The sequence below is a fragment of the Brachyistius frenatus genome, unplaced genomic scaffold (assembly GCF_029030835.1).
Source record: "Brachyistius frenatus isolate BFR_SWC_R1_liver_20210118 unplaced genomic scaffold, ASM2903083v1 Contig_1, whole genome shotgun sequence".
In the NCBI taxonomy this organism is placed as follows: Eukaryota; Metazoa; Chordata; class Actinopteri; family Embiotocidae; genus Brachyistius; species Brachyistius frenatus.
Genome location: NW_027210600.1, coordinates 3,035,604 through 3,061,866, shown reverse-complemented (window position 1 = coordinate 3,061,866; position 26,263 = coordinate 3,035,604). Strand labels below are relative to the sequence as shown.

The 26,263-nt window shown below is 44.5% G+C and overlaps 2 protein-coding genes across 4 annotated transcripts in view; one reads left to right on the top strand and one right to left on the bottom strand.

Moving 5' to 3' along the window:
• Positions 1–559: 559 nt before the first annotated feature.
• git1 (G protein-coupled receptor kinase interacting ArfGAP 1) lies at positions 560–18,296 on the bottom strand. 3 transcript variants are annotated; one of them, XM_069701110.1, is made up of 21 exons: positions 18,118–18,296; positions 14,883–15,016; positions 14,188–14,300; positions 13,354–13,459; positions 12,668–12,754; positions 12,341–12,471; positions 12,095–12,189; positions 11,651–11,693; positions 10,890–10,916; positions 10,208–10,256; positions 9,670–9,742; positions 8,811–8,908; positions 7,649–7,760; positions 7,017–7,141; positions 5,965–6,117; positions 4,608–4,958; positions 3,258–3,332; positions 2,707–2,783; positions 2,057–2,215; positions 1,010–1,073; positions 560–881 (listed from the first exon to the last, which is right to left on the bottom strand). In XM_069701110.1, exons 1-21 carry the CDS (start codon positions 18,167–18,169, stop codon positions 666–668), a joined length of 2,340 nt encoding a protein of 779 aa, XP_069557211.1. In that variant the 5' UTR covers positions 18,170–18,296; the 3' UTR covers positions 560–665. The 3 variants fall into 3 exon arrangements, with proteins under 3 accessions (XP_069557211.1, XP_069557295.1, XP_069557383.1); XM_069701194.1 differs by lacking the exon at positions 10,890–10,916; XM_069701282.1 differs by lacking the exon at positions 4,608–4,958 and having other exon boundaries at positions 561–881; positions 18,118–18,294.
• Positions 18,297–19,953: 1,657 nt separating this feature from the next.
• The window catches only part of ankrd13b (ankyrin repeat domain 13B), a 39,090-nt gene continuing 32,780 nt past the window's right edge, over positions 19,954–26,263 (top strand). The window contains exon 1 of the mRNA XM_069702541.1: positions 19,954–20,396. Within this exon, the coding sequence (XP_069558642.1) occupies positions 20,289–20,396 (108 nt within the window). The 5' untranslated portion in view covers positions 19,954–20,288. The remainder of the gene's footprint in view (positions 20,397–26,263) is intronic.

Here is a 26,263-nt window from a genome sequence, read left to right as displayed (position 1 = left end):
AAAGGTAGGAGGTCCGCCCCCGCATCCTGCCTGGGACGGCGAGGGGGACGAAGGGGACAGGAAAGGAGAAGAGGAAACGTCCCGACACCTCGCAGGACGGAGGGACGGAGATGGCGTGGAGAATGTGGCGGCCGGTCTCTCGCAGCACACGCTACACCTCCCTCCCCGGTCGGATGAAAACGGGGGAGGGGGAGGGATGACGAGGGACGGGTGAGAATAAATAAAGCGGGAAAACGTCTCAGGATCCAGTCCACTGTACATCGCCACTGTTGTGTTTCACGTATGCCTTTCACAGTTTGAGCGGTTTGTTATGCACGTCTGACGCCAACAGTCCACTCGAGGTCGCTGCAGGTTGGAGCTCCCACGTTGTATCCTCCCACTCGTCCTTTCCTACTTTCACTCCCATACTTGTGGAATTTCTCCTTTTTCTCTTCAGTGTAGCGTTTCTTTTAAACAATCAGCTCTCTTTGCTTTTCCTTTCCTTTCCATGCATCTTCCAAACTTTTTTTCTTTTCTTCCTCGTGTCCATTACCCCCCCCCCCTCCCACCTGTAGTGTGTTTCCCCTCTTCCTCCCTCTCCTCTAAGCCCCTCCCATCCCTCTGAAACCACCCGAGCGTCGTTCCTTTCTCCCCCTCTTCCCTCTCCGTTGGGGTCTTATGTTGGGTCACTGTTTCTTCTCGCGAGTGGTGATGGTGACCAGTTGCTTGGCTGCCTTGGCGATGTCGTAGGCGCACTGGATGACCTGCTGAGTGAGGAGCTGGTAGTCCACGGCGGGGGCCCCGGGCTCCGAGGGCGCCGCCTTACGGCACTCCACCTGCAGCCGCGAGGCACTGGAGGCCAACAGGCGGAGGGAGCAGTGGACCGCATCCAGAGCCGGGCGCTGCGGAGAAACACAGGCAATCAACTCTCACCTCGTGTGGAGGATGTAAAGAACGAGAGAGCACAAACCCAGAAGGAGCAAAAGTGACACAAAACGGGAGAAATCAAACATAAATACAGGGAACTTACTTTGGGGAAGAGCGAAGCCATCTCGGTGACAGCAGAGTGGATCTTCTCAGAGCAAGGAACAAAGCTGAGGAGAGGAAATGTCATTTAACTTAGTCGGCAAAATGATCCTGAGGCAACAACACGGTCTTTATCTGTAAAACTCCCTCCGGGGCTGATGGGAGTGAGGAGTGCAGGAGATCAAGTATTAGACTGGTGAGGTGTTAGCATTGATGTGGACGTGGTGCCTCCACAGGCTGTTGTGGTAGAGAAGGAGCAAAGTTTTCAACTTAGCAGTCGACCCACGTTCCAAGCCTCAGCTCATCATGAGCTTCAGGTAGTGACCGAAAGAATGAGGTTGGTCTGGACTGAAGAGCTAATGCCGGGTTCAGACTACAAATTCACTCCAAATATGAACGCCATGAACAACAAATAGGTGATGTTGTGTGACGTTATTGAAGAAAAGCAATGTGGCCTCGACCGCAAGAAACCTCCAGCAAAAAGATGAAAGGGTGCTCTCTGGCGTGCATTTTGTAAAGATTGCTAAAAGACCGCAAGCTTATATATGTCTCTGTAGCCATGATTGACAACTTCTTGACCCTCCTCCCTGAAGACACAGGAGCTCGCACACAAACGGGAACGATGATGGGTCCGGGTCATACCTGTAGTGTTGTCAGTCTCCCACAAAATACACGGCAAGAATTGATGGCCTAGTTTGAAAGAGCTACCGTCGTGAAAGACAAACATAGGCTGGAGTCTGAGCTCGGCTTAATTGATGGAAAAAAAAAAAAAGAAAAGATGAACTGATAATAACTTCGCTCTGATCGAGACTGTACAATTCCAAGCAACATTCGCGCATCCGCCATGTACGGCTGCTACTCGTGTAAATGAAGTGATGGTTCTGACACCAGATGTTCCCGTGACATCACTACGTGTTGATTAGAAGGATCATGCTGCTCGTCAGCAAGAACACAAAGAGCAGGTTTGTTATTTGACAGGAGACAAATCGTCCTCAGTGTCCCCGTCTCTGTGTGTGTGTGTGTGGGGTGGGGTGGGGTGTCCTTCACCTACCTGTCGTGTTTGAACTCCTGAGCAGCCCGCAGCAGCTCCTGGATGTTCTTAGTCACCTGCTCCGTCTTCAGAATGACGTCCTCGGTGCAGGGCAGGGTGGGGTCTGGCTCCCACGCCTCCCCGCCGCCGCCGCCTTCCTCCTCGCTGCTGCGGCCCATACTGACAAGAGAAACACACTAATACACTAAATATCGCAGATGATATATACAGTGAACCCTCGTTTTTCGCGGGGGTTACGTTCCAAATAGAAACCGTGATAGGCGAAATCCGTGAAGTAGTAACCTTTATTTTACAATTGAAATAGATAGAACTGGACATTAAATATATCTACGTTACATATAGTCGTAATGTGATTTCAATGCACGATGCAAATCCGTGAAGCAGCGAGACCGTGAAAGGTGAACCGCGTTATAGCGAGGGTTCACTGTACACGAAATATTCAACATCTTAACAAGAGTTCCCGCTTGTCCTCGATTACTTATTAAAAAAATAAATAAATAAAAAATTTAAAAAAACGAATCTCTTTATTTGTGTAATAAGAAAATACCCAAATCTGATTGCATAACTGATTTCCAAATAAAACTCTACAAACAATGACTATTAAACCGATTCAAATGTTTGTGTGCGTAACGACTTGCAGCGAGTCTGACCTTAGCGACAGGTCGTATGTTTGTGTGTTGTCGTAGTCACTGTCGGTGCCACTGCCGTGCTTCTCTGATTTAGGGACCTGGGGAGAGAAACACAACAACAACTCGGTACAATCACTCGACGCCTCAGAGCTGCTCACTCCTACAGAGCTTCATGGACACTTCCTCCCGCAAAGTTCAAGCATTTGTTTCCATGTAAACGTGATGTTTCCACGAAACTGAATATTTCAAAAATGGTTTTAATTCAGCAGCTTCTCTGCAAATCAGATTTTTTTTTTGTGGTCGTTTGCCGGTGTTTAATTTCCCTGCATAACTTTATACTATTCATCTTTTGTTTGTGTACATTTGTAGTCTGGACTTCTCTTACAGGATGTGACAGATTTTCTGGAATTGAAATGCAGGATTAGAGTCAATACTCCCGGCCCTTGCAGTGTTTGCAGTAGTCTGGTTGTGCCAACACAATTAAAGCCTGTAATCCAAATTTCCTGAATGAACCAGATCGTGGAAGGTCAGAAAGTCAGTGGAGAACAAAAACAAAACCAGCAGGGGCTCACCATGTATCGGCCCATTTCTGTAGATCCAGAGAGATGCTGGCCTCCGTACGGTGTACATGTACCACCCTTCCTTACCTGGAGGAGACAGATCAACACGAGGATGGAGAGAGGAACAAAGAGATGGAGGGGGAAATAAAAGATTAGCAGAGAGAGGTGGATGATGAAATGGGCAGAGGGAAAAATAGAGTGGGGAGAGAGAGAGAGAAAAAATACTTTTATAAAGAGCAGAAAATCCAGATGAAGGAGTCAGTGAGAGCAGCGCCAGATCAACTCTCCAGCTCAATCTTCATCCCATCAACACTACATGCCTCTTTGGTTTCCTAACAATGAAACTCTTAAAGTGTCAACTAAGCTATCATCACACAACATCAAAAAGAAAACCACTACCCACTACTGAGCACTAATGCTGATCTCCGATACTATAACTAGCAGCAGTGACAAAGTGCGAGAGTCCTACAGTGAAGATGAATTGGCAAACGATGCGAAGACAGACAGAATGCTTACATCCAGAGGATGCACGGTTGCACTGCAGTGAGCAAGAGACAGACAGGTGAAGGGACAGAAAGAAAGACAACAGACACGGAGGTAAATCTTGGTGTAGAGAGATGGCGAAGGGGACACAGACTTGGCGCCCATGGCGGCTTCCATGAGACTGAGACAGGCCGAGTGGTTGTGTGTTGTCTGTGAATACCAGGAGCCGTACCAGAAACAAAACCATTGTTCGGATAGATTTTTCCATACGTGGCTGGAAAAGCAAAAATCGACTTCCTTTTGTCCCTTTGTGTGTGTGTGTGTGTGTGTGTGTGTGTGTGTGTGTGTGTGTGTGTGTGTGTGTGTGTGTGTGTGTGTGTGTGTGTGTGTGTGTGTGTGTGTGCGCGCACATGCGGGTGTGTGTGATTCCAGATTAAGCAGTTGTCCAGTAGCAGGAGAGCTAGCTGGGAGGTCAAAAGTGGGTGGAAAATGTCAGAGGTTAAAGGGTGCAGAGCAAGCTAGAGAGTGGAGAATCACAGGCGTTGCCAGGCAACAAAACAGATGAGACAATCCCCTTCTTTTTTTTTTTTTCCATCTTTCTCTTTAAAAAGGTCACACTTGTGCACTTCACCCCTCGTGAAGCTAAAAAGCACATTAAATCAAATCATATCGAGACAACACTTTGACATTTACATGGGGATGGTGCACACCTGAACCTTCCAAAGAGAGGGATTGGGAACTGAGATGCAGGGAGACAGAAAGGGGAAATATAGAGATCAGGATTGGACTACCACCCATCAATTAGGCCAAAGAGAGCCAATCAGGGCCACCAAAAGGAAGGTGGGTAGTGGAAAGGGGCCGGGGTGGATTCTAACTTACGCTGGGTGTGTTGAGGGGCTGTAGGCGGGCTGCCAGGGAGTCCAGGGCTGGGGGACCATGGGCCGTGGGGCCGGGGGCGGCGCCTGGTTCGTACATTGAGAATGCCTGGCGTTCCCTCCGGTGGGGATGGGAGTGAGGGGCGACCGAGGAGGTCACCGAGAGCCCCGGGGGGTCCGCTCCTGGCCCAAACCGCTCCAGTCCCCCTCCACTTATTCCTCCCCGCATCCCTCCCCCTGGCCAGTGGCCACCTCCTCCCCCGCCTCCACCAGGCCCCCCTACCCCATGGCCAGCTGGCCCCCCAGCCTGCTGGCCCCCCCTGAGCGTACTGTTCTCTGTCTGCATCCGGTTGATCTACAGGAGAGGAGGCAAGGAGCAGGGAGGGATGAGAGGATGGAGGGAGGAACATGGGGAGGTTAAAGGGAAGGGAGGGTGTCAACTGAAGAGTCAAAAACAAGCATCCATAATAACAGGTTCCATAAAAGGCTCAAACAGGGCTTCATGTATTAACTCAGGAGGGATGTTGTAAATATAACTTAATAAACAGGGATTAGGTCTTTGGCCAGGGGTGGAGGCTGCAGTACATACCTGTATATATACACAGGTTATGTTTAAGGGTGGAGGGGGGAAAAAAATGCAGGTTCATCTGCACTCAGGTACCACTGACTACAACATAACACCATTATTTGTGTGAGTTTGCTTATAAAAGTGCATGTGTGCCTCAAATCCTCAGTAAAATGACGAGAAGTACACATGAAGGTCACATAGGGCGACACTGGCAGCCACTAATGAATACATTGAGCTAATGACGATGACTCACAGGAAACCAAAACGAGCGACAATGAGCAACAGATGAGCGCTATCGAAAGCTAAACTAAACGCGACAAATAAAATGTGACTGGCTATTTGTAGCTTCACAGGAGAACGGCAGCTGTTTTAGTTTCTAGATAACAATGGAGAGCTGTCACCAAATACTTGTTCAATAGACATCAGTGTGGGGCACTGACACCCTGTCAGGAAAAATCTACTTTCAAAGATGTTAATATATTCAACTGTCTGTCCATCATCCTGCCCTCCTTCTGTCGAAATCAATTCTTCCTTCACTTCTACCAAGCTGTCTGCGTCACTTTGTTTTATCTGTTTGTTAATACACCCCAGCTATCAAGTCATCATTCTCTATCCGATCTTTCATTCCAGATTCTGCCTTTTTTTCCCTCGCACCCTCCCACCTCTCTCCTCTGTCGCTTTCCACTAAAATCAAATAAAATGTAAAGGAAAACTGATCAAATGACGACTATGTTGACTCCCACTTCCCCATTTCTGCCCATCCTCTCCTCCCATTCTGCTCCACGCAGCCTACCTCTTTCTGGAGCCGCCGGAGCTCCTCGCTTAGGTTGTTGTTGACCTTCATCAGCTGCTGCACTTTGGCTTCTGAGGAGGCCAGAGCCTTCTTCACCTCCAGGTACTCCTGCAGGGTGATGGGACCGTCTGACAAGTCGGACGAGTCCATGCTCTGGGATTGACGGGACATGTGGGCAGGTGGACAGAAAGGCACAGGCAAAGTGAATAAATGACTTCAGCGTTATCTTTTAAGTGTGATCTAACTGCTACATTCTGGTTTCAAATGACACCATTTAATGAGAAGTACGGTATGTAATTAGTGCATTTTTTTATACAGCTGTAATGTGGGAATTTACATTATGAATCGAAGCCTTTTAAGATGTGTTAAAAACAGAGCTCAGGCCTGTGTGTGAGGAAGAGGGCTGGCTTGCAGTCAGGAACACACACATACAGTAGAGCCTTAGTTCTTGGTCTCAACACACAATCCTCCCCCACTTCCTGTGACCCACGAGCATGCTCAAATTCAGGCCCGTACCGCTCCCTAAAACTAAACCAATAAAAACTATTCTTCAAAGCCTCTCTTACCCAAACTATCTTTACATTTCTTTCCAGATTAACACCAGGCCATATCATTCGTCACTTTTGAGAGCACAATGAAATAATAATTGCTCATATGTAGAAGGGAGTGCACCCTCCACCTTGCTGAGTAGCTGAGTTAAACAAGTCCACAGGAGAAGAAGTAGGTTACTAGTTTAGTAGTTGTTGACTTTGTCATCTCTACAACCCCCACACCACTTGTCTTCTCTGTCCATCTTACTTTGTCTCCTCTACTCTTTCCTCCCATCACACACACACACACACACACACACACACACTCTCTCTCGTATGAACAATGGCTCTCTGACAAGGGCCCAGAATAGCTGATGATGTCACTCAGAAGCGATGTGTCAGCCCTCCCAGCATGCTTTGTGGTTACGTCCCACAAAGCATGCTGGGAGACGCAGTCCTTTAAGATGACTTCAAGGAGGATCTTTTTCACTTTATTAAAAGATAACTTTGTGGAAGGGATACCTTCGCGCGGTTGCTGCGTTGCGTGTTGTTGTTGTTCTGGGTGGTCAGCTCGCTGTCGGTGTCTTCATCAGAAGCTACGCTGTCGTAGTCATGCTGGTCATCATCAATGCCCAGGTCCAATGGGTCTGGCAGAGAGAAAAATATGTTCATTTAATACACTTTTCTCCTCACTTCTTTCCATTTTTACTTCTCTTGAGGGTTCTCAAACTAACAACACTGCTGACTGATTTCGACCAGCTTCCTTTCCGACTTATTTCTGTGAGGATCTCAAAGCTGGTTTCACATGAGAAGCAATTATCTGACACTGAAGATGTAAGATACATTTCTACACTGACATAAAACATACTTCTTGGTCGGGTGTAGAGTTAGCACTCACAATAAACCCTAAACATCATGGACTGGTTCCCTTTCATCACGCTGTTGCTTGCAGCTATAATCACAGTTGCCTCTAAATGTTTGATAAAATATTTCAAAGCTTTAAAGTTTCCTGCTGTACAGAAACATATTAGTATAAGTCAATGAATGGACCTGTAGACACGGACTTATGTGACCACATTAAGTTGCATGGCCTTGTTATCTGCTTTAAAAAAAAAAAAAAAAGAAGCTTTAAAGCCATCAATCCTCTGTCTTACCAGTAGGGCTGCTGAGACCTTTTCCCTGCTGTCTCCTTTTGGCGTCACTCAAGATGTCGATGATGAGCGTTGCAAACTCCCGAGCGTTGAAACGGGCCAGCTTCTGACGTCCCTGAGTGAAGACCAAGTCACAAGTTAGCACTTCTTATTGTTTAAACACATGCGTGCACTGGCATGAGCGTCTGAAAGCCAGTAAAAAAAAAGAAAAAGTTTTTGGAAGTTGTGTCATGAGCTGTGTGGAATACAAATACAATGCAGCCCATAGTCAGCGGTTCAGTGCCTGCATGACCACTGTGGTCAACTACCATGTGCTGTGGAAAAACACAGTCATACTCGCAACACACACACACACACACACACTCAGACACACACCCTCACGACTGCTCTCACACATACACAAACAAAGAAACACAAGCTGTACAATTAGGCGAGAATGCTGGTATCCATGTATGAAAAAAAACATTTTCTATCAACATGCCAGAGAAAAACTTTCAAACAGAGTGAAGTACTATTCATAGCACAACATGAGGTAAAAAGGTCAACTGTGTGTGTGTGTGTGTGTGTGTGTGTGTGTGTGTGTGTGTGTGTGTGTGTGTGTGTGTGTGTGTGTGTGTGTGTGTGTGTGTGTGTGTGTGTGTGTGTGTGTGTGTGTGTGTGTGTGTGTGTGTGTTTTCCACCATAAACACAGCAGTCCACAGCAGTCCCCTGGCCGCAGTGAACTGCCCAATCAGGGCACGGCAAACGTGGCGATGTGTGGGTGTATTTTTTTTCTATGAGTGAGAGTGTGTCTATGCTTGTGTTAAAAGTCTGTGTTTACACCGAGCCGGCAGATGAAGAGAAACTATGTGAGGGGACATGTGGGATTTCTCTCTCTCACACAGAGAGTGAGGAAAGGAGGCGGGGGGGCCGGGCGGGGGGGCACAGAAGGATTCCTCTCTCTCACAGCTGAAGAACATCCCTCTCTAATTTCACACTCATTCTTGGCTTCCCCTTCTCTGAGATATCACTAGGATCCGTTTTGTCTTTTTGCTTGCATGTTCTTTCACATTTCTCCCTTCTTTTTCTCACCTTGTTCTGTAAACCATCTATAATTTCATTAGTAAGTGTTTATATGCGTCATTAAATACAAATGTCTATGAGTATGTGTGTGGAGTGTGTTTACCTGGTTGCGCGTGGCAGAGTATTCAGGGTTGACTGGAAGGAAAGGAACCGCACTACGTTCTGTTACCAGAGTGCTGTGGTTCTGGGTCGTAAGCCACACTGGAGACAAAAACATTAAGCAAAAAAATAAGTGCGTGTGTGTGCATGAGTGAGTGTTTAAGCAACGAGGTCATCCTGGCAGGAGCATATGCAGCAGCAACATCCAACACCCCGTTTATCTGCCCACACATACACAGAGACATAAAGTCCAGTAAGAAGCATACAGTAGATACATAAAACTCAATTCCAGCTCCTATAATCCAGTGTTGCTCTCTGAGCCCTCCCACTGTGTGCACATGGAGTGTGTGTGTGCCTGTGTGCCTGTGTGTGTGTGTGTGTGTGTGTGCGTGTGTGTGTGTGTGTGTGTGTGTGTGTGTGTGTGTGTGTGTGTGTGTGTGTGTGTGTGTGTGTGTGTGTGTGTGTATTCTTGCCACTTACCTGCGGTGCTTCTGTCAGAAAGCACAATTTGACTGTAGCTTTTACTGAAGGAAAGGGAGAGAAGAAAAGGAAAAAAAGAGGAAGAGCCGAGGAGGAGGAGAGAGACTCAAGAATTTGTGAGGCACTTCCTCACTCCTCCTCCTCCTCTCTCACTTCATTCGGCCTTCCTCTCCAACAGTCACTTTCCTTTTCGCCTCACTCTGTCCTTCAAATTCACTCTCTTGTCTCAAGTGTTTATTTTCTTCCTCTGTACATCTTCGTCTCTTCCTTTAATCTCAAAGTTCATGTCAAAGTTCGAGTTTCCATGTAGAGATGAAGTCAAAACACACACAGATTTGTCCATCATACAGAGGATAAAAGAGGAGAGGAGAGATGAGGCTCACCTGCATCGTTTTCTCTGCGATCCACCTCGTCGTAGACGTCCATCGCTAGTTCCTCAAACAGCCGGTTGTTGAGCTGTCACACACAAACATATCGACCCCAGACACATTAACAGGTCTGTTTGTCCATAAAAACATATCATTAGAACAACAAGAGCAGGAGAAAACCACCAGGTTGTCCAAGTATCTGGACAGATTTTTTTTTTTTAAGATTTTACTTGCCGTGCTCTCGCTTGAATCAACTAAAGACTATGTCGTGATTTATGACTTAAGCTCTTCAAATGTTGACAACGATCGTCAGATTGTGAAGTGCTAGCGTGCTGTGGGCTTTCACAGATGGCCGAGGAGAGAACAAACTCTACTTCGGCTAGGAACAAAAAAAACAGCCTGTTACACCAACCGACATCGTTAAACCAAACGCTTCTCTTTTTATATCCATTACAAAAACCCAAACGTGTCTCATTCCACTTCTACGGACCTCAACTGTCTGTCTGCAATATAAATGTACAATAAACCACGTGAATGTCAAAATTCAACTGACCGCTTGGAGCTTCTTCTTGGCAGCTTTGGCCAGTTCTGATAGGTCCAGACTAAAAAAACAAAAAGAAAAACAAAAGAAGATAACAGTGACTGGCATCACAAAGACACAGTGGAATAAAGAGACGGAGGGGGAGGGGAGGAGGAAGAGTGGACAGAGAGACACGGGAGCGAGAGGTGAGGAGGTGGGAAGGGAGTTTTGCTTAAAAGAGGGAGAGACGAGGGCGCATCGGGTGACAGACCGAGACACCTCGCTCTAATGATGACTGCTGAGGCTAACTAAATATTGTAAAAACTTAACGTTCCTAAAGTATGTTGCTGTAAAGTCATACATATTAGATTGTGATGAAGTTTGATGATATAAAAGAGCTATATGTCAAAAGCTTACGGACTGATCTGAAATTTGATTTCAGAACGACTTTACCTATTTCAGGACAAACTCGTTTTGTTGTCACTGAAGACACGTGCAAATGTAAGATCAGCAACAAACTGCTGGCTGTATGCTCTCTAAAAGTAATAACGGATTATTACCAAATAATCTTCCCTCTGTGAAACCCCTCCCGAAGATGTAGACCTATTCTTGGTATACAACAGGGAAATAGACTGAAAAGACCGGGTAGCAGAGAGATGGGACTGAAATGGAGGAAGAGGTTCTGGAAAAAAAGGAACAAGGAAGGTAAAGATACCTCTGTGTCGGGCACTTAGGACGAGCTCTGGCTCCACCAAGCGCAGCGAAATGGAGAGAAGAGAAAAGGAGTGAGAAAGAGGAAGAAACAGACAGACAGAAAGAAAGAAAGAAAAAAAAAAAAGAAAGAAAGAAAGAAAGGGGAAGACAAGCCACATGAAAACAGCTTTAGTCGTTGTTATCATGAGGAACCATTCACCAGAACAGAACAGATGCAAGTGGAGTTAGACGGCAGCTCAGAAGTAAGACCCACTTAAGTAACAAACAGATTTCGAGGTGTGATTGGGACTTAGTTTATCTGCGAAACACAAACATTTGTGAGCATATATTTCTTTTTAACTGAAGCTGAAAAACCCAGTGCCCATCAAACATTTGAAAGAAGCTGTGCCAACTAATTCTGAATGTGATTTCTCAGGGCCTGAGTGTGCACTTTTACATTTCTCAAGATTAATTAAGCCAGCACACTTCAAGTATCTAACCCACTGGATATTCAATAAACAGCTAGCATCATAAAGATGCCAAAGACCTCCTGTAGGGTGGAGTTACAAGTGGTATGGCGCCACCCTGTGGTCAGAACACTAAACTACATCAGCATCAATTAATTCATGCCAGATAGACAGTGAAATGAAGCAAGTCACAAAAGTGTGGCAAGTTAGGGAGCTGCAAGGGTTCTAATATAGATGGTTTTCATGCATTCAAACCACAACGTGCAGGTAACAACAGGGTTCAACTTAACAGCAAACATAATCACATGGTCCATACCTGTCTGCCATCTGAGGAATTATATAATGGCCATTCTTGTGATCTAGAGGAGAGGAGAGGAGAGGAGAGGAGAGGAGAGGAGAGGAGAGGAGAGGAGAGGAGAGGAGAGGAGAGGAGAGGAGAGGAGAGGAGAGGAGAGGAGAGGAGAGGAGAGGAGAGGAGAGGAGAGGAGAGGAGAGGAGAGGAGGATTATTTTAAGTGCAAATGGTCCCAAATTTTTTTAAACAGAAAAGTGAAAACAAACGTGAAAAAAAAACAACAACTAAAGGACCCAGTTACTTTGTAAATGCAGTGAATAGGACAACACACAACCACCACAAGTTAGCAACGTTAAATAAAGGAGAGTTCCTAATAATTGGATAAAAGCAGCCACAGTATGTTGCTGAGGTTAACTGTCATGCTTAAGAGCAAGTGAGGTGCACAAAAATTGGCACATGGGATTACCTGGACGCCGGCCACACAGGTAGAAGGCTAGCCTGTCAGTCAGCTCATACTGACACTCTACCAGACGCTCTGCTAGCTCTATATGGCCCGCCTGCCTGAACACACAAACACAAATTATTCCATTTTTAAAATCTTTTTTTACTGCTCAGATTTTTACATCAGCTATCTCCCAAACAAGATTTGACCCATGACTTGACTTAAATGTCATTAGTGTACTGAATGAAGGGTCCCTTCACTGTCTTGTACCTAGCATAGTCCATAGGTGTGCGTCCGTTGATGTCAGGCGCTCCGGGGTCTGCGCCGTACACCACGAGCAGCTCAGCCTGCAGGATCTGGCCTGCCTTGGCTGCCACATGTAGCGGGGTTGTGCCTTTCTCCTGGAGGATCAGGTGGGGGGAGGGAGAGAGAGAGAGAGAGAGAGAGAGAGAGAGACACACACACACACACACACACACACACACACACACAGAGTCAGAACGAGAAGCCTGGCATGCAGAGAGAAATAACTGAACTCAACAGAGTGGCTAATTGCTAGAAGACGTGAGTCAGCAAGTTGATTTGTATTTTCCTGACCGGGTGGAAGAAGTTGGCCTGAGCGCCGAGAGACAGGAGCCGGAGACATGTCTCTAAACTCCCCGTCCGCACACTCGAATGAAGTTGCTAATGGAGAAAAACAGTAGGGAGCAGAAAGAGAAACACAAAGAGAGTCGGGGGTAGAAAGATTAAACATTGTGGAGAGACAGAAACAGGTAGAATTCCCTTATTAGCCCAGTGGAGCTCCACAGCGTCAGAGATCATTATTACATCCTGCTGTGTCATTCAGATCACTTCCTGCCAGAGGTTTTTATGAGTCAGAGTGCATGGGTGTGTTTGTGTGAGAGCATATGAGCGTGTTTATGTTCAAGGTCTCCGACTGACATTTATTAATGAAACAACCTCTGTGCTTGGACATGCTGTTCCACAGTATAGCTATATCAGCATAGGCTAATTACCTCATTACATCCAACCTCTCAGCTGTGCCTTAAACGATACAGCAGCTGCTCAGAAATCATTATCTCTAGCGGTCTGATAACATTGTGGCCCACTGTAACATTCTGTCAGAAAGACTGAGCACAGTCAAACCTGAGAGTTCACAGTGCAAAAATATGAATAATAGAAAGCACCGTAATGAATTCATCGAGGACAAAACGGATTTTTGCGCCTACAAGTTACATGAAGCACAAATATTACTCCACGGCTGCGAAAGACTGAGCTCTTACCTTACTGAGATCCTTGGTAGTGACGCCATCATCATCACGGCAGGGTAACTTGTGCACAAATGCCAGCATCTGGTATTTGGCTCTGATGAACTCGGACTTAGTGGGACTGTACAGGAGGAGAAGGTGAAACTGTTACAGAAAATCCAGGCCTCAAAGGAAAACATTTAAATGTGGGGATGAAATATATGATTTAAAATGCACTACAGTATAAGCATTACAGTTTTCTCTAATGGCCCCTCTGGATGATTCATTTTACAAAATGCCCTTTGTCATCCTGAATACACAAACTCTGGTTAGCACAGGTCGCTGTGGGATTTGAAACCGGGCAAGGTGATTTGAATTTTGACTGAAAAACAGTTTGTGCTTGCGTTTGAATTTTCACCTTTTCCTTCGGATCCTTTGTACGAGGTGGAAAAAAATTAAAAATCCCACACATTCTCATCAAATAAAAAGTCTTGTGTAATTGGTTAGATGCCAGCAACACTGCTGTTTCTCATCAAGGTGTGAATGTATTTTCCTCACATTTTACTTCAGAATTACAGACACTGCTGAATAACACAGAAACTGCACTCTGCATCAGATAATTGGATCTCCACAAGGCACCACGACTGATGGGTTACTCCTTGTTTTTGATGTCTAGTGCAGTACGTTTTAGGAGGCCGTGCACACTGTACTTCCGTTTTCAGGGAACTAAAAACCTTCCTATATCTAAACCCCAAAACCAACATCAGAATAACATCAAGCTGCCAAAATTCATCCTGTATAAGGTGCTATGAGAGATTCTGTGAGAGAAGAACAAGATTCATCAGGAAAATGTGAAGAAAGTATACTTACTGGACCTTGTCCTGGGGGTTCGGTTTCCTCCGCCCGCTCTGCACCTGAGCAGGATCCAGGAGACTGTGTTCCCATATGGAGTTGGCCCCGTTGCTGGCCAACGTCTGAACCATCTGAAGGGAGAGCGCGCGCACACACACACACACACACACACACACACACACACACACACACACACACACACACACACACACACACACACACACACACACACACACACACACACACACACACACACACACACACACACACACACAGCAGAGACTCAGTGACGGTTCACCATCACAAGTACATTCTGTTGAGTGAAGCCAAAGCACATCCCTAATGCTAATCTTCTTTGGATGGTCTGCTCTGGAATCAAAACTGGTTTTCGAACCAATGCGGCCAAAAACTCCCACTTTTTTCAGGCCTTGTTAATTACAGAATAAAGTTGAAGTTACTCAATCTGCGTTAGATACCGACATGCACAAAACTAGGGCAGGCACGGAATATAACATTCACAGACCAAAAGTCAAACTTCTGTAGAAGAAATAAGCAGAAGCTTTGTGTATGGATTTGCATCCTCTCTGCTGAGTCAGATTTCTGAACTTGGGTCTTCCTTTTGTGGCATCGTTCTGCACATCAGTACTGTATATGCTTTCATTTTTTTTCCAGCCCCTCCCTATTTTAATTTGTCCTCTTTTCTTCAACCTTACCTGCAGCAGTGCGGGAGGCCATCCGCTGTGCCTCAGGTGCTTGACTATGGAGATGTGTCGGCCTAAGCTGCGGTGGACCGAACAGCATTCGTCACAAATCAGGACCCCTCGGTTGATACTGGTCCAGCCCGGGTCTGAAATAGATTGATGGTATTACAATCACCATAAAATGCTGTGTGTGACAGACTTCCCAGCTTTGTAAATAATCTGAAATGCGTCAACAGAGCAGTCTGCACTTAAAAATCTCAACCAGGCTACATTAACAACTCAACTCTGAATTTAGCATCCTAAAACTCAACTGAAACGTACTTTACGCTCCGTTTAATCTACCCCCAGATCACCCCTAAATGTCACAAGTTTTTGACAGTAATATCAACCTGTGTTTGTTTTAATCTATTTGGTGCAACATTGCAATGACGTACAATTCAAGGGGGGGGGGTCTAATTTTTTTCTACCCAATACAAGTACCTGATTATTCAAGAGAAGAAAACATGAGGATGAATGAAGGGAGGATGAAAGGGAGCAGCAGCAAAGGCCAACGTCAGTCTACTGACACTGAAAGACTTGTCATACAGTCTGGGTCATGTTCATGCCCTCAGGACCCTGAGGTGATGAGTGAATGCAGTCTGCAAAATCAAAACAAGTATCTGCACACTTGCATGGACAGCGTTCATGCACAAACACGCATATAACTACTGTCTGTATTAGCGGCTCTGCGGCTGGGATGAAACTGTCTGGGCTTATGGTATTAATGGAGCTAAAATAGTCCGTCATCAGATGAACTGACACGTTTTAATACTTTTTTTTGCCTGCAGAAAAACCAGCAGCAAAAGCAAAATGGCTGTGACAAGAGCTACAGCCTAGTTTAGAGCAGCAGGCCGGAGGCTGCGAAGGCCAGACTGCAGCAATTTAATTCCTTAATCTGTGTAATAAATATAAAAACTCCCACAGGCTACACTATTTGTTCGGCCCGCTGGATCAATATGAGGCTACGCCATTAAGCTATTAGACCTAGATAGGCTATTAGCAGGGCTGTGTTGGCCAAACCTGCAGCATGACATAATTTTGCCTAAAGTTGGCCTAATTCATCACTGCGGTATTGACAGGTGTTTTTATAAGTGTCACTTAAGCCGGCATCAAACATGTGCAATAATGACCATTCGGCCTAATGGTGATGAATAAAGTATGGAAAACACTTGGTGAAGTAACACGACATGCATTTACATCATCTGACTGGTGACTGGTTAAGTTTCTTCACAATAACTTTTCACAGGCTGATTCGTATTTCCCTGGAGGAATCTCCTCGCTCTAAATAACCCTGTTAACATACAGTATAATGGTCAGACTCGTCGGTGGACTTGCTGGTGCGGGTCGCTATTAGGTTAACTTTGTTCACACGCACCGTTTTCTATTTTCTCTCTGTTTGGATTCTTGAATTTAGCCAAACACAGGTCACAACATCAACAGCAAGGCTTGACAGTTGAGGATAAAACACAAATCCGACGCCACTGTCAAACTGCTCGAAAGGCTTTCACAAGAGTCTCTGTTTCTTAAACAATGGCATCTGTGCTCAATAAAGATTTCACTACTATCGTGACAAGATGATTCATTGTTGCTATAAACTGTACAGATTGCCACGGTGCGACATTAAAGCCTCCTGAGGGCTTGGCTAAGAAACGGGAGCGCCGCTCGTCCTTTGTAGCCGTGCCATCGAGTTATCCCCCGGTATGACACGAAGCTGGCCGGCAGGGAGGTGGCCCATCACCGGCAGCGAGGTCAGCACTTTGCAGAAGGCACCGGGTGTTTGCGCACGTCGTCGTGAGGAGGAGGAGGAGGAGGAGGAGGAGGAGGAGGGCGACACGCAGAGAGCCGACGGCGTAGAGAAGAAACGTACAGCCGGTGACAGGTACACCGACGTAAACTTCGCCTTTCAACCGACACGGAGCATCTCCTTCCTCCTGACAGGGTTCATTCGTCTGAAATAAAGCCCGTGGATTTTCCTGGAAAAATTCACGGAAAAGAGTTCCAGAGGGGTTTTAATGCAGGTCAGATTACGAAAGGAGGAGGAGGAGGGGGGGGGGGGGAAGCAACTGAGGAAAAGACGAAGCATGAATCAGACAGCAAGGTGTAGCTGGAAAGGGTTTGAACACTGAGTAAGTTAAGTCCTTTAAGCTTAATGACAGCCTGCACACACACACACACACACACACACTGAGCTATCAGGGGGAGCAGCTGTGCAGAGAGCAGCTGTTGTGATCCCTGTACACACGGATGAGCAAGATCACCAATGATCAAGGGCTTCAAACTGAACATGTGAGGCTTCGTTACGCAAGACAGGAGGTGCAGATATGAATGGTCATTGTAGGAGGCCCGTCTGCGTCCGGATCAATGCACAACTCTCACTTCTTCTCAACTTGATGCTGAATTGAGTTTAAATGCTCCTCTCATCTGGGCAGGCTTCAAAATGAAGAGTATGTCCCGACATCTTCATCGTGAGGGACTATTTGATTTATAAAGTGCGGAAAGACGATTCCTGAGAAATGAGCGCGCTGAACAGATAGAAACTTTCAATAAATTAGGTTGTTGGGGGTTTTTTTTATGGAGTTTTATGTTAAAAACAACGAATGCTAAATGCAGTAGAAACTGCTGGCTAGTCGCTGTTAGCTCAAAGTTAGCTCGAGTGGCTAACGTCGGAGGTAAGCTAAAAAAAAAAAAAAAAAAACTTAAAATGCCGCAAAGCAAAAATTAGCAGTAACACAACGGTGTTTTAAAATTAAACATGATATTGGTTGTTAAGAACAATCCGGTCTGTGTAAAAATAAATAAAAAGTCAGTCCTAATAGCAGCCAGCTGGGCAGCGAGTCAAAAAAAAAAAAGGGCTAGCCAAGCTAAGCTAACGTGTTTCTGAAGTCTGTCCCGGAGACCAAAACAAACGTGTCTCAAAGTGGAGACATCAGTCAACACGTGTCCTCCACTGCGGGTCGTCCTCACACGTGAAGACGTTTGTCAAAGCTTGCTCGGTGAGTTACACCGACGTTGAGCAGCTGTTTGGGGACAACACGCCTATTTTTCACTTGTTTATTTTGGGCCTTAAACGACGCTGGCCGTTTTCCTGCTCTGCGGACCCGCCGACAGTCACCGCAACTCCGGCCCTGTGGTCCCGACATGTCCCCCCCCCCCCTCCCTCCCTCCCCAACACAATGGTGTATTTTTATTTTATTTCCCTCCTCCCTACCTGGCGCACTGCAGTCGGCGCAGACTTCCGTCCTTTGGAGCTTTCTTGACATCTCGAAAAGTGGCTGAAATCCAGAGGCGGATGTCGGCGGTGATGTGAGTCTGTTCTCCCGTCTCGTCCCCCCCCCCCAACCTCCGAGCGAACCGACCGACGTCTGCCGTCAAGCGATGCGGCTCCTGAATCCCCGGAAGCCGGGTGTGTTGTGATGGGGCTTCCCCCCCCCCCTCCTCTCCTCTCCTCTCCTCTCCCTCCTCCTCTCACGGCCAGCTGACGGTTGAATTTCACCGTTTTTGTTTTTTTTATGCTCCTGCGGTCTCACTGCTGAACTCCCAAGTCATGTGAACATAGTGAACGTGTCCGTGTGAATCTCATATCGGGATATTTCTACCGTAAATCCGTCCGCTGCATTGGCTGCAGCTCACCGAGAGACGGCAGCTCTCTACCTGCTGTCAGTTTACACACACACACACACACACACACACACACACACACACACACACACACACACACACACACACACACACACACACACACACACACACACGTCCTTCAGGGTGACACACAGATCTCACAGGCAGTTCAATACACACATATAAAAGTCCAGTGATGCAATGTAACGAAGTACATTTACTCAAGTAAAGCCTACTGTACTCGAGTACAATTTGAAGGTAGGCCCTTTTTTTTTTTTTTTTTTTTTTTTTTTTTACTTGAGTATTTCCATCTTATGCTATTTTATTCTTACTCCACTAAATCTCAGTGGCAAATATTGTTACTCTACTACATTTTGAGTTTTTCACTCCCTTTCTGTCCAGTGAAAACCACGTCTCCAAATTTGGTGATTTTTTTTTTTTTTTTTTTTTTTAATCAGATTTCTTTTCCAAACTGAATGATTAGTTCCTTGATAGGTTGAAGAAAAATCGCCTACTTTTAAAACTATATCAAATATTTTAAAGCCCACTTGGATTCAACAGAAATTGCATTGTTTTTCTGAGCTTGGTGACTTTTTAGAGCTGCAATATATGGTTCTTACAGAACAGAAACGATACAAGCTGCACTTAAAACTAACATTGAATACATAAAGTAGTAAATAAACACAACCTTAAATAATTACCACTAAATTGAACATTAATTCAACAGAATATTAATCATAAAACATATCATATAATTGTAAAACACTGACAGGGAGTATTTACTGCACAATGTGTACTTTTACTTTTGGTACTTTAAATGTATCTTGCCGATAATACTTTTACTTATATGGTTTTGATTGCAGGACTTTTTTTTAAACATACTAACCATGAGACTAATTTGTATATCTGACACTTAAACAAAGTGGATTTATTTTGTCATTGCTATTATCGTTATCAATAGTGTTTTATTTCAGTCTGATACACAAAACACAAACGTCAAAAATACATTTCAAGCTACAACTATAACTACAAATAGGCCTAGTACCACAAAGAAGGTGTTATAAATAACCATAAAGCAGGATATTGGACACAAATTCCACAGGACTAAAACTTCAGCATTGATTTAAACTTGAAATGCCCTATGCATTTTATTTCTGAACAGGTTTATATAATTATTTTTTGCAATCAATATATACAATATGAGATTCCTCTAAGGCTTTAGTCCTTTTTAAACATGAATGTGATTTCGATACTGCGGTTTCTTTTCCATGAGCCATGCGTTTTATCACGAACATCCCCGGCAGCCGATTGGCTGAGTGTGCGCACATTTCATTGCAGCTTGTCAACGCATCTTTCTCTCAGTAACCACCGGATGGGAGGCGAGGAGGAGGAGGAGGAGGAGGAGGAAGGTATACGTGTTGGACTAGGCAGGGGGGAAAGAGAGAGAGAGAGAGAGAGAGAGAGAGAGCAAGACGCGGAGGAACGGGTGGATGAGAAATAAAAGTGTAGCCTAATCTACTGTGGCAATCAAACGAGCAGGGGTGGTTTCTATTTTTTTAATTGATTTCACGGGGCTTTGCCGTTTATTCTGAGCAGAGCGAGTAGGGAGTCAGCCACTGACGCGTAAGGTTGCCCCTCTACGCCTTTGGGCATCACCGCCAAATGAAGGATGATCGGCTTGATAATACAGCGTAATTTCATGACAAAGTGCTCTTACAATCCACAGTGAAGAAAGAGGAGGAGGCAAACTATGATCCGAGGATGATTTCTGCTAAGAAAACTCCGGAGAAGAGTCGTTACCCTGTCCACTATTTGGTGTGGCACAACAAGCAGCGACAGCTGGAGAAGGAGCTGGCAACGAACGAGCAGGTGAGACAGAGAAGAGCGATCAAACATCTTTTTTTTTCCACAGACACGGGGCCTGTTGCCTTATTACAGGCGATCATATGGGTGTGTAGGTCCGAGGCTAAATGGTGGTGCTATAGCTGCCATCCACGGAGCACCTCATCCAAGAACCTGGTCTGTAATAGCGCAGTTAATTGTTATGTGGTGGGTGGAGGGAGACACTTGTAGACCATATTAAGACTTTATCATTGACTATTCCTTATCGCCATTCCTTTTTAAATCCTATCGTGAGACACAACAGGCTTTACATGTGGTGTGTACTGTGTTTGAAATACCCATCCTCCCACTCATTTTAATATGCATGGGGAGATGTGTCAGGAGTTTATTCCTGGAAAAAATTCAAAGTGCCGCCTGGTGGTGTTGCAGTGTGTGTATGTGTGTGTGTGTTTGTCAGAGTCAGTGGTGCTTTATGCCTGTGTGTCAGCAGCATTCTTGCTACTCAAAACTGTAGGCTCTCCACCTTCCCACCAGCACCTAAACCATTTGTGAGTGGGTGAGACAATGCGGATCTTGAAGCATGTGGGCGAACAGTTGCCAACCACCACAGTAAATACAGTGATAGAATCATTAAGGTGTTGTATTGCCTTGTAGTTTCCAGATAGGATGAATGTAAGATTTAAAAGCGTGGATAATTATTGTCTCACACTGGTAGGATTATTGTAGCTGCAGCTTTGTGAGAGGGACCAGACAATATCATAAGAACTACACGATCATGTGCTTGCTATTCACATGCTTGTGAAGTCAGACATGTTACTGAAGCATTTCCCCACTGTATAGGATATGTACTGCAGGTGAATAAAATTGTTTTTTGAGTGCTCACATCATGCAGCAGTTCCAAGACATCACATTTGTACCCATGCGGACACACTTGCCCACACACATTTACGCACACTTGCCTACGCATGCACACCCTTACCTTCTTGTGGTTATGAAATCATAACCCAGGAAGCTTTTACTTTACACCAAAATGGTCGGCAAGCAGCTATCAAGGTGCACAGTCCCTATATTTAAAATAAAGAAGTGCTGTAGTGACATTTACCAGTTAACCCCTGACTGTTATTATAGCTATGATTGTGAAATGCATGACACACATTTTTAGTCAGTATAAAGGTGTCATCTGAGACGATGACAGCGTCGGCTGGTCGGTCAGTACGACACTTGAAAATAATTTGACAAGTATCGGATGGATTGCCGAGAAATTTAATACGGAGCAGATGTTCATGGTCCTCAGTGGATGAATCTTAATACTTCTGTGACCCACTCACTTTCATTCGACTGGTCCAAATTTGTGATGTCCAATTCAGTTAATGTCAGGATGATTTTACAACCAATATCCCAACAGATTCCTTGTGAGATTTGTCCTGATGCAGTGCGGACATGTTAGCTGTCTGACCGCACCATCTCTGTCAACTCTGCCAGAGAAACACGACAAGAGCATCACACCAATTTCCTAACAGATACTCAACCTTGTCTGATGGCTGCAACATGCCAAGATGCATGCAGCCCGGGTGCTGAGTTTCAAGATGGCATCCTGTTATAAACATGGCTCAGTAATGAAGTAATTCTGCATTGTAATTATTAATATAGCACTACATGTGGTAATGTAAGAAGATATCAAATTATTACCACACCCCTTTTTAAATTCAGAATTTTTGACTCATTTTTTTTATTCCTAACTTCTTTCCATGTGTGTATAATTTAGTACAAGTAGGCACCTCATACATTTAACATAATTGCATTGTATTTTTTGGGTCTGCAATTTGAAGTGTTAATGAGTATCAATAATTGACTCACTGCTGTACTCGAGGTAAAATTTCACCTCCAGTTCTCTAAACTGAAACTTTTGGCTGTGTTTGCTTTACACAGATAGCCATTAATTTTTCAGGAACCCTTGTATCTATTCATATTTTATGATGCAAATTTATTGCTTTTTTTGCTTTGCTTTTGAACCCAGGACCTTTTTTTTGTATCATACCCTTGATCTTTTTTTATAAACTAAGCCAAACACATCTCAAGTACTAACATGCAGATGAGCTTCAGTAAATCAGTGAGATCAGTTATCCTCCATTTGCTGGTGCTCAATAACTTCTGTTTATTGGAGTTTTTGGTTTAGTTGGCAAGCTTTACCACACCTACAAACGTCTTGTTGATATATTCTATGATATAGTTCGCCACAACGGTAACCTGATGAAAAGCCAGCACTGTGTGACCCTAAATCTGTATGAAATTAAAAATTTTGACAAATCCTAACATCTCTGTGAATCCTGGCTTCTTGCTTACATATTGAATTTTATAAAGGTCATACTTTTTACTGAAATGTGGCCTTAAATCTGTTGGTGCCCGAACATGCATCAACAAAACAAAAAAGTAGAAGACAGTCTGATTTTTTTTTTTTTTCCATTTTTCCCAACAATTATTCCTTGTTCCTTCATGGCAGTTCTGTGGGCCTTCTTTTAGACCGCCAATGTCACTAATCAACTAGTTCTGTTTGATGGTAGATCAGAAACATCAGAAACTAATAAAATTAGCATCAAATCTGCATCAGATTCCAGAAGTGATCTGACAGACACTTTATGACATACTTTGTTGTAAACTGAGGCCCTTGTCACATATGGTGCTGCTTAAACAAGGACAGCAGACTCACAACATGCTCACATATGTAAAACACACACACACATGCGCACACGTGATGCTGATGACAGATGTCAAGAATTGTTCTGGATGACTGTGGCACTACCATGGCTCTGGTCAGTTCAGCACATTTTGACAGCACAAAGATTTCTTTTCTTTTTTTAGAGCTGCAGGAAAGTGATGGAAATTGAATGCTTCAGGAGTACTGAAATATAAACTCTTCATCTTTCCTGAGCTTCTAAAATCACCACTTGAGTAAATCGGGACACAGATATTACCTTGCCGTGTAAGTCCAAGGCCTACTTGGCCTCTCCGCTGTGCATAACCAGGACACAGTATGTCATGCAGTGACCGAGACTTAAATTTCCATACTCACGAGTTGGAATATTGCTAACACACAAATCAAGGCCACCAACCTACATTTCTCATTGACCAACTGCGATAATATCCAGCTTGGTCAACCACATGACAGAAAACACAGAGAAGCAGGCGGGTTAGTTATGATGAGGTAAACTATGTAGTTTTGTTAACCACATTCTGCATGTATGACATGTCCGGATGTAACTAGTAGACAATTAACTACACAAAGTGAAAATCAGCATCACATCCAGTTTGTTAGTTGGAAACAGTTTGCAGAAAACATTAGAGTCTACAACACTGAACATGATCCAGTTAGTTTCCTATAAACAATGATAGGTTTGGTTGTAGTGAACCCTCCTGAGCACGTCTAACCTCTGTAAATCTAGTTCATACAGATATTAACTGCACTGAGTTTGTAACTATTTGACTGGGTTTTGTTGTTGTTTCTTGTATTTGATTGGATGTATAACTAAAGGATCCGACCCTCACTTAACTCACACTTGTCAAACTGAAGTGAATTTGTGTTCCACTTCTTGCGAGAGTGAAGACAGAGGCAGATTCCTATTGTAAACAACCATGAGAGAAGAAGACTGTGAGGAGCAGCACAGAAGCAGAAGAAGAATATTAGTAAGATGTCTGCATAATCCCCGTTGGAACAAATATTATTACAACACAGTGCGCTGTGATAGTCCCTATGATATCACACAATAGCCATTAGGATGCCACATTATGGCCATGCTGTTGCAGCCCCAAATAACAGAGGCAGTATTGTGCAGATATTGTATGATAATGTTCATTCTCTGATGAACGCCACTCAGCTGTGGAAGTACAGTATAATATTACTGACCTTTGTGTTGTGCTTCTGTACAATATATATATATATAAAAAAAGGTAATCTACAGCTGTCTCCATATCCGAGCTTTTTAAAGTCTGCCCAGCCTTTGGTGAAATGATGAGACTCATTTTATTCCAGCATGTGCATGCATCAAATATCCGGCACTGTTTCTGATCGCACTCTTATTTCTTTCCAACAATCCAGCTTACAGGAAGCTCAAAGTTTCTTTTTAAATGCCTGATTTGAAAGACTTTTTGGACGGGAGTGCGTGCCATGTGCAGAATGTTTGTGTGAGTGAGATGAAATGTGATGTTACTGGAGAACCAAACACAGTAACAGGAGGGGTGGTTGAATAAAGTCGCTCAGCAGACCACAGAGAAAAGTTTTAAAAAAAAAAAAAAAGAGATGGGAGGGGGCGTAAAGTAGGAAGGGTAAAAAGCAGTGGGAGATAAAAGAAGGGATGATAGCTCTTGAGATGAGATTTTTTTTTTTTGTGCTGTTTCTACCCGCGGCATGTTCAATAGAGAACTGACAGCCAAATAGGTAAAGAGAGGTTGGATTGGGAAAAGCAAGGAGGCAACGCTGAACCAAGGAGCGCAGGCACAAACAAGGTAATGACGGGAGTGAAGACAGTGAGCAGAGAAGTACAGAGAAGGTGTGTGTGTGTGGGGGGGGACATAATGACAGACTTTGACCATTAACAGACTCTGTCTTAGTTGCACACAAACGTAAAAGCACTGAGTAATTGAAAAAAAAAAAAAAAAACAGGACCGTGTGAAGACTAAGGCAGGAAATGACCATAAGATTTCTGTATTTCTGTTTCTTGTCCTTTCTGTGTCCGACCTGTCGCTCTTTCCTTCTCAGTGCATGGTTTGATTATGATGCGTTCGGCAGGGTGCTAACGTTAAATCAGCATTATAAAATCTTACGCTGGGTGGCTGGCTTGACGGATGGGAGCCATAAATGAAGGCTCACGGGTTCATTGCCTTCACTCTGGCCCTGGATCTTTACAGTGACCATCTGTTGGCTGATTGCAACTGTCCGCTAACATCTTCTCTTCTCTTCTCTTCTCTTCTCTTCTCTTCTCTTCTCTTCTCTTCTCTTCTCTTCTCTTCTCTTCTCTTCTCTTCTCTTCTCTTCTCTTCTCTTCTCTTCTCTTCTCTTCTCTTCTCTTCTCTTCTCTTCTCTTCTCTTCTCTTCTCTTCTCTGAAATCTACCCACTGCGTAAAGTCCTTGTCCTTTTTCCCTGGTAACCTCCATCTCCCTTTATCCCCAGCCGTCCTTGGATTAAACCCATCGCCACACCTCTCACTTTCCTTAGTGTAATAAAACCCAAGTTCACATTGCAGCGCAGCAAAGCCACAAAGAGATACCACTAAGGGTCAGATTTAATTACGTTGCTGGAACTGTGAGAGAGAGGGAAAGATACACACAAGGTGGTGTGACTTGGACACACGACCAGTTGATGGTTGATGGTGAACCCGGGGTCAGAGTGTGTTTTCAGGTCTTAGTTCACTAAGCAGCCTGTCAGGAGTGATCAGTTCCTGGCTTGCGTCCAAGTTGTAGCTACTCTGTGGGCCAACCCTTTTGATTCATAGCCTCCTCAACACTTTTTACTACAGCCTCGATGATTTTCTTTGCGGCATTTCTTTCCCTCAGAGGCTGGGTGTCCGATATAGCTCACAGTGGGCCTTCCACTTCTGCCCTCTACATTCTGCCAGATATCTGTCCTTCTTATGCTTATAGGCGTCCTCTATCCGGTCCTTCCAGGGAACAGTGAGTTTCCAACAGAAGGACGAGCCATGAACAGTCAGATTATCATCAAGTCATTGTCTTTGATCTTTCTTTAGCATAGTTTCCGTGCATGGTTATAATCACTGAGTTTTCTAAAACACAACTTAAACCTAATGACATGCTACTGTTGCGTCTTCATTACCAGCTGAGCGCCACCCTGAGAATTGGCGAAGCATTTCAACATCTGAATATTTCAACCGTGGTCTTTAAC

Coding starts and splice junctions, on each gene's coding strand:
- git1 (XM_069701110.1), bottom strand. CDS start 18,169: ATGTCAAGAAAGCTCCAAAGGACGGAAGTCTGCGCCGACTGCAGTGCG. Junction 11,694..12,094: donor CCTGTGTGGCCGGCGTCCAG/GTAATCCCATGT, acceptor CCTCTCCTCTAG/ATCACAAGAATGGCCATTAT. Junction 9,743..10,207: donor CCAAGAAGAAGCTCCAAGCG/GTCAGTTGAATT, acceptor TGTGTGTGACAG/CTCAACAACCGGCTGTTTGA.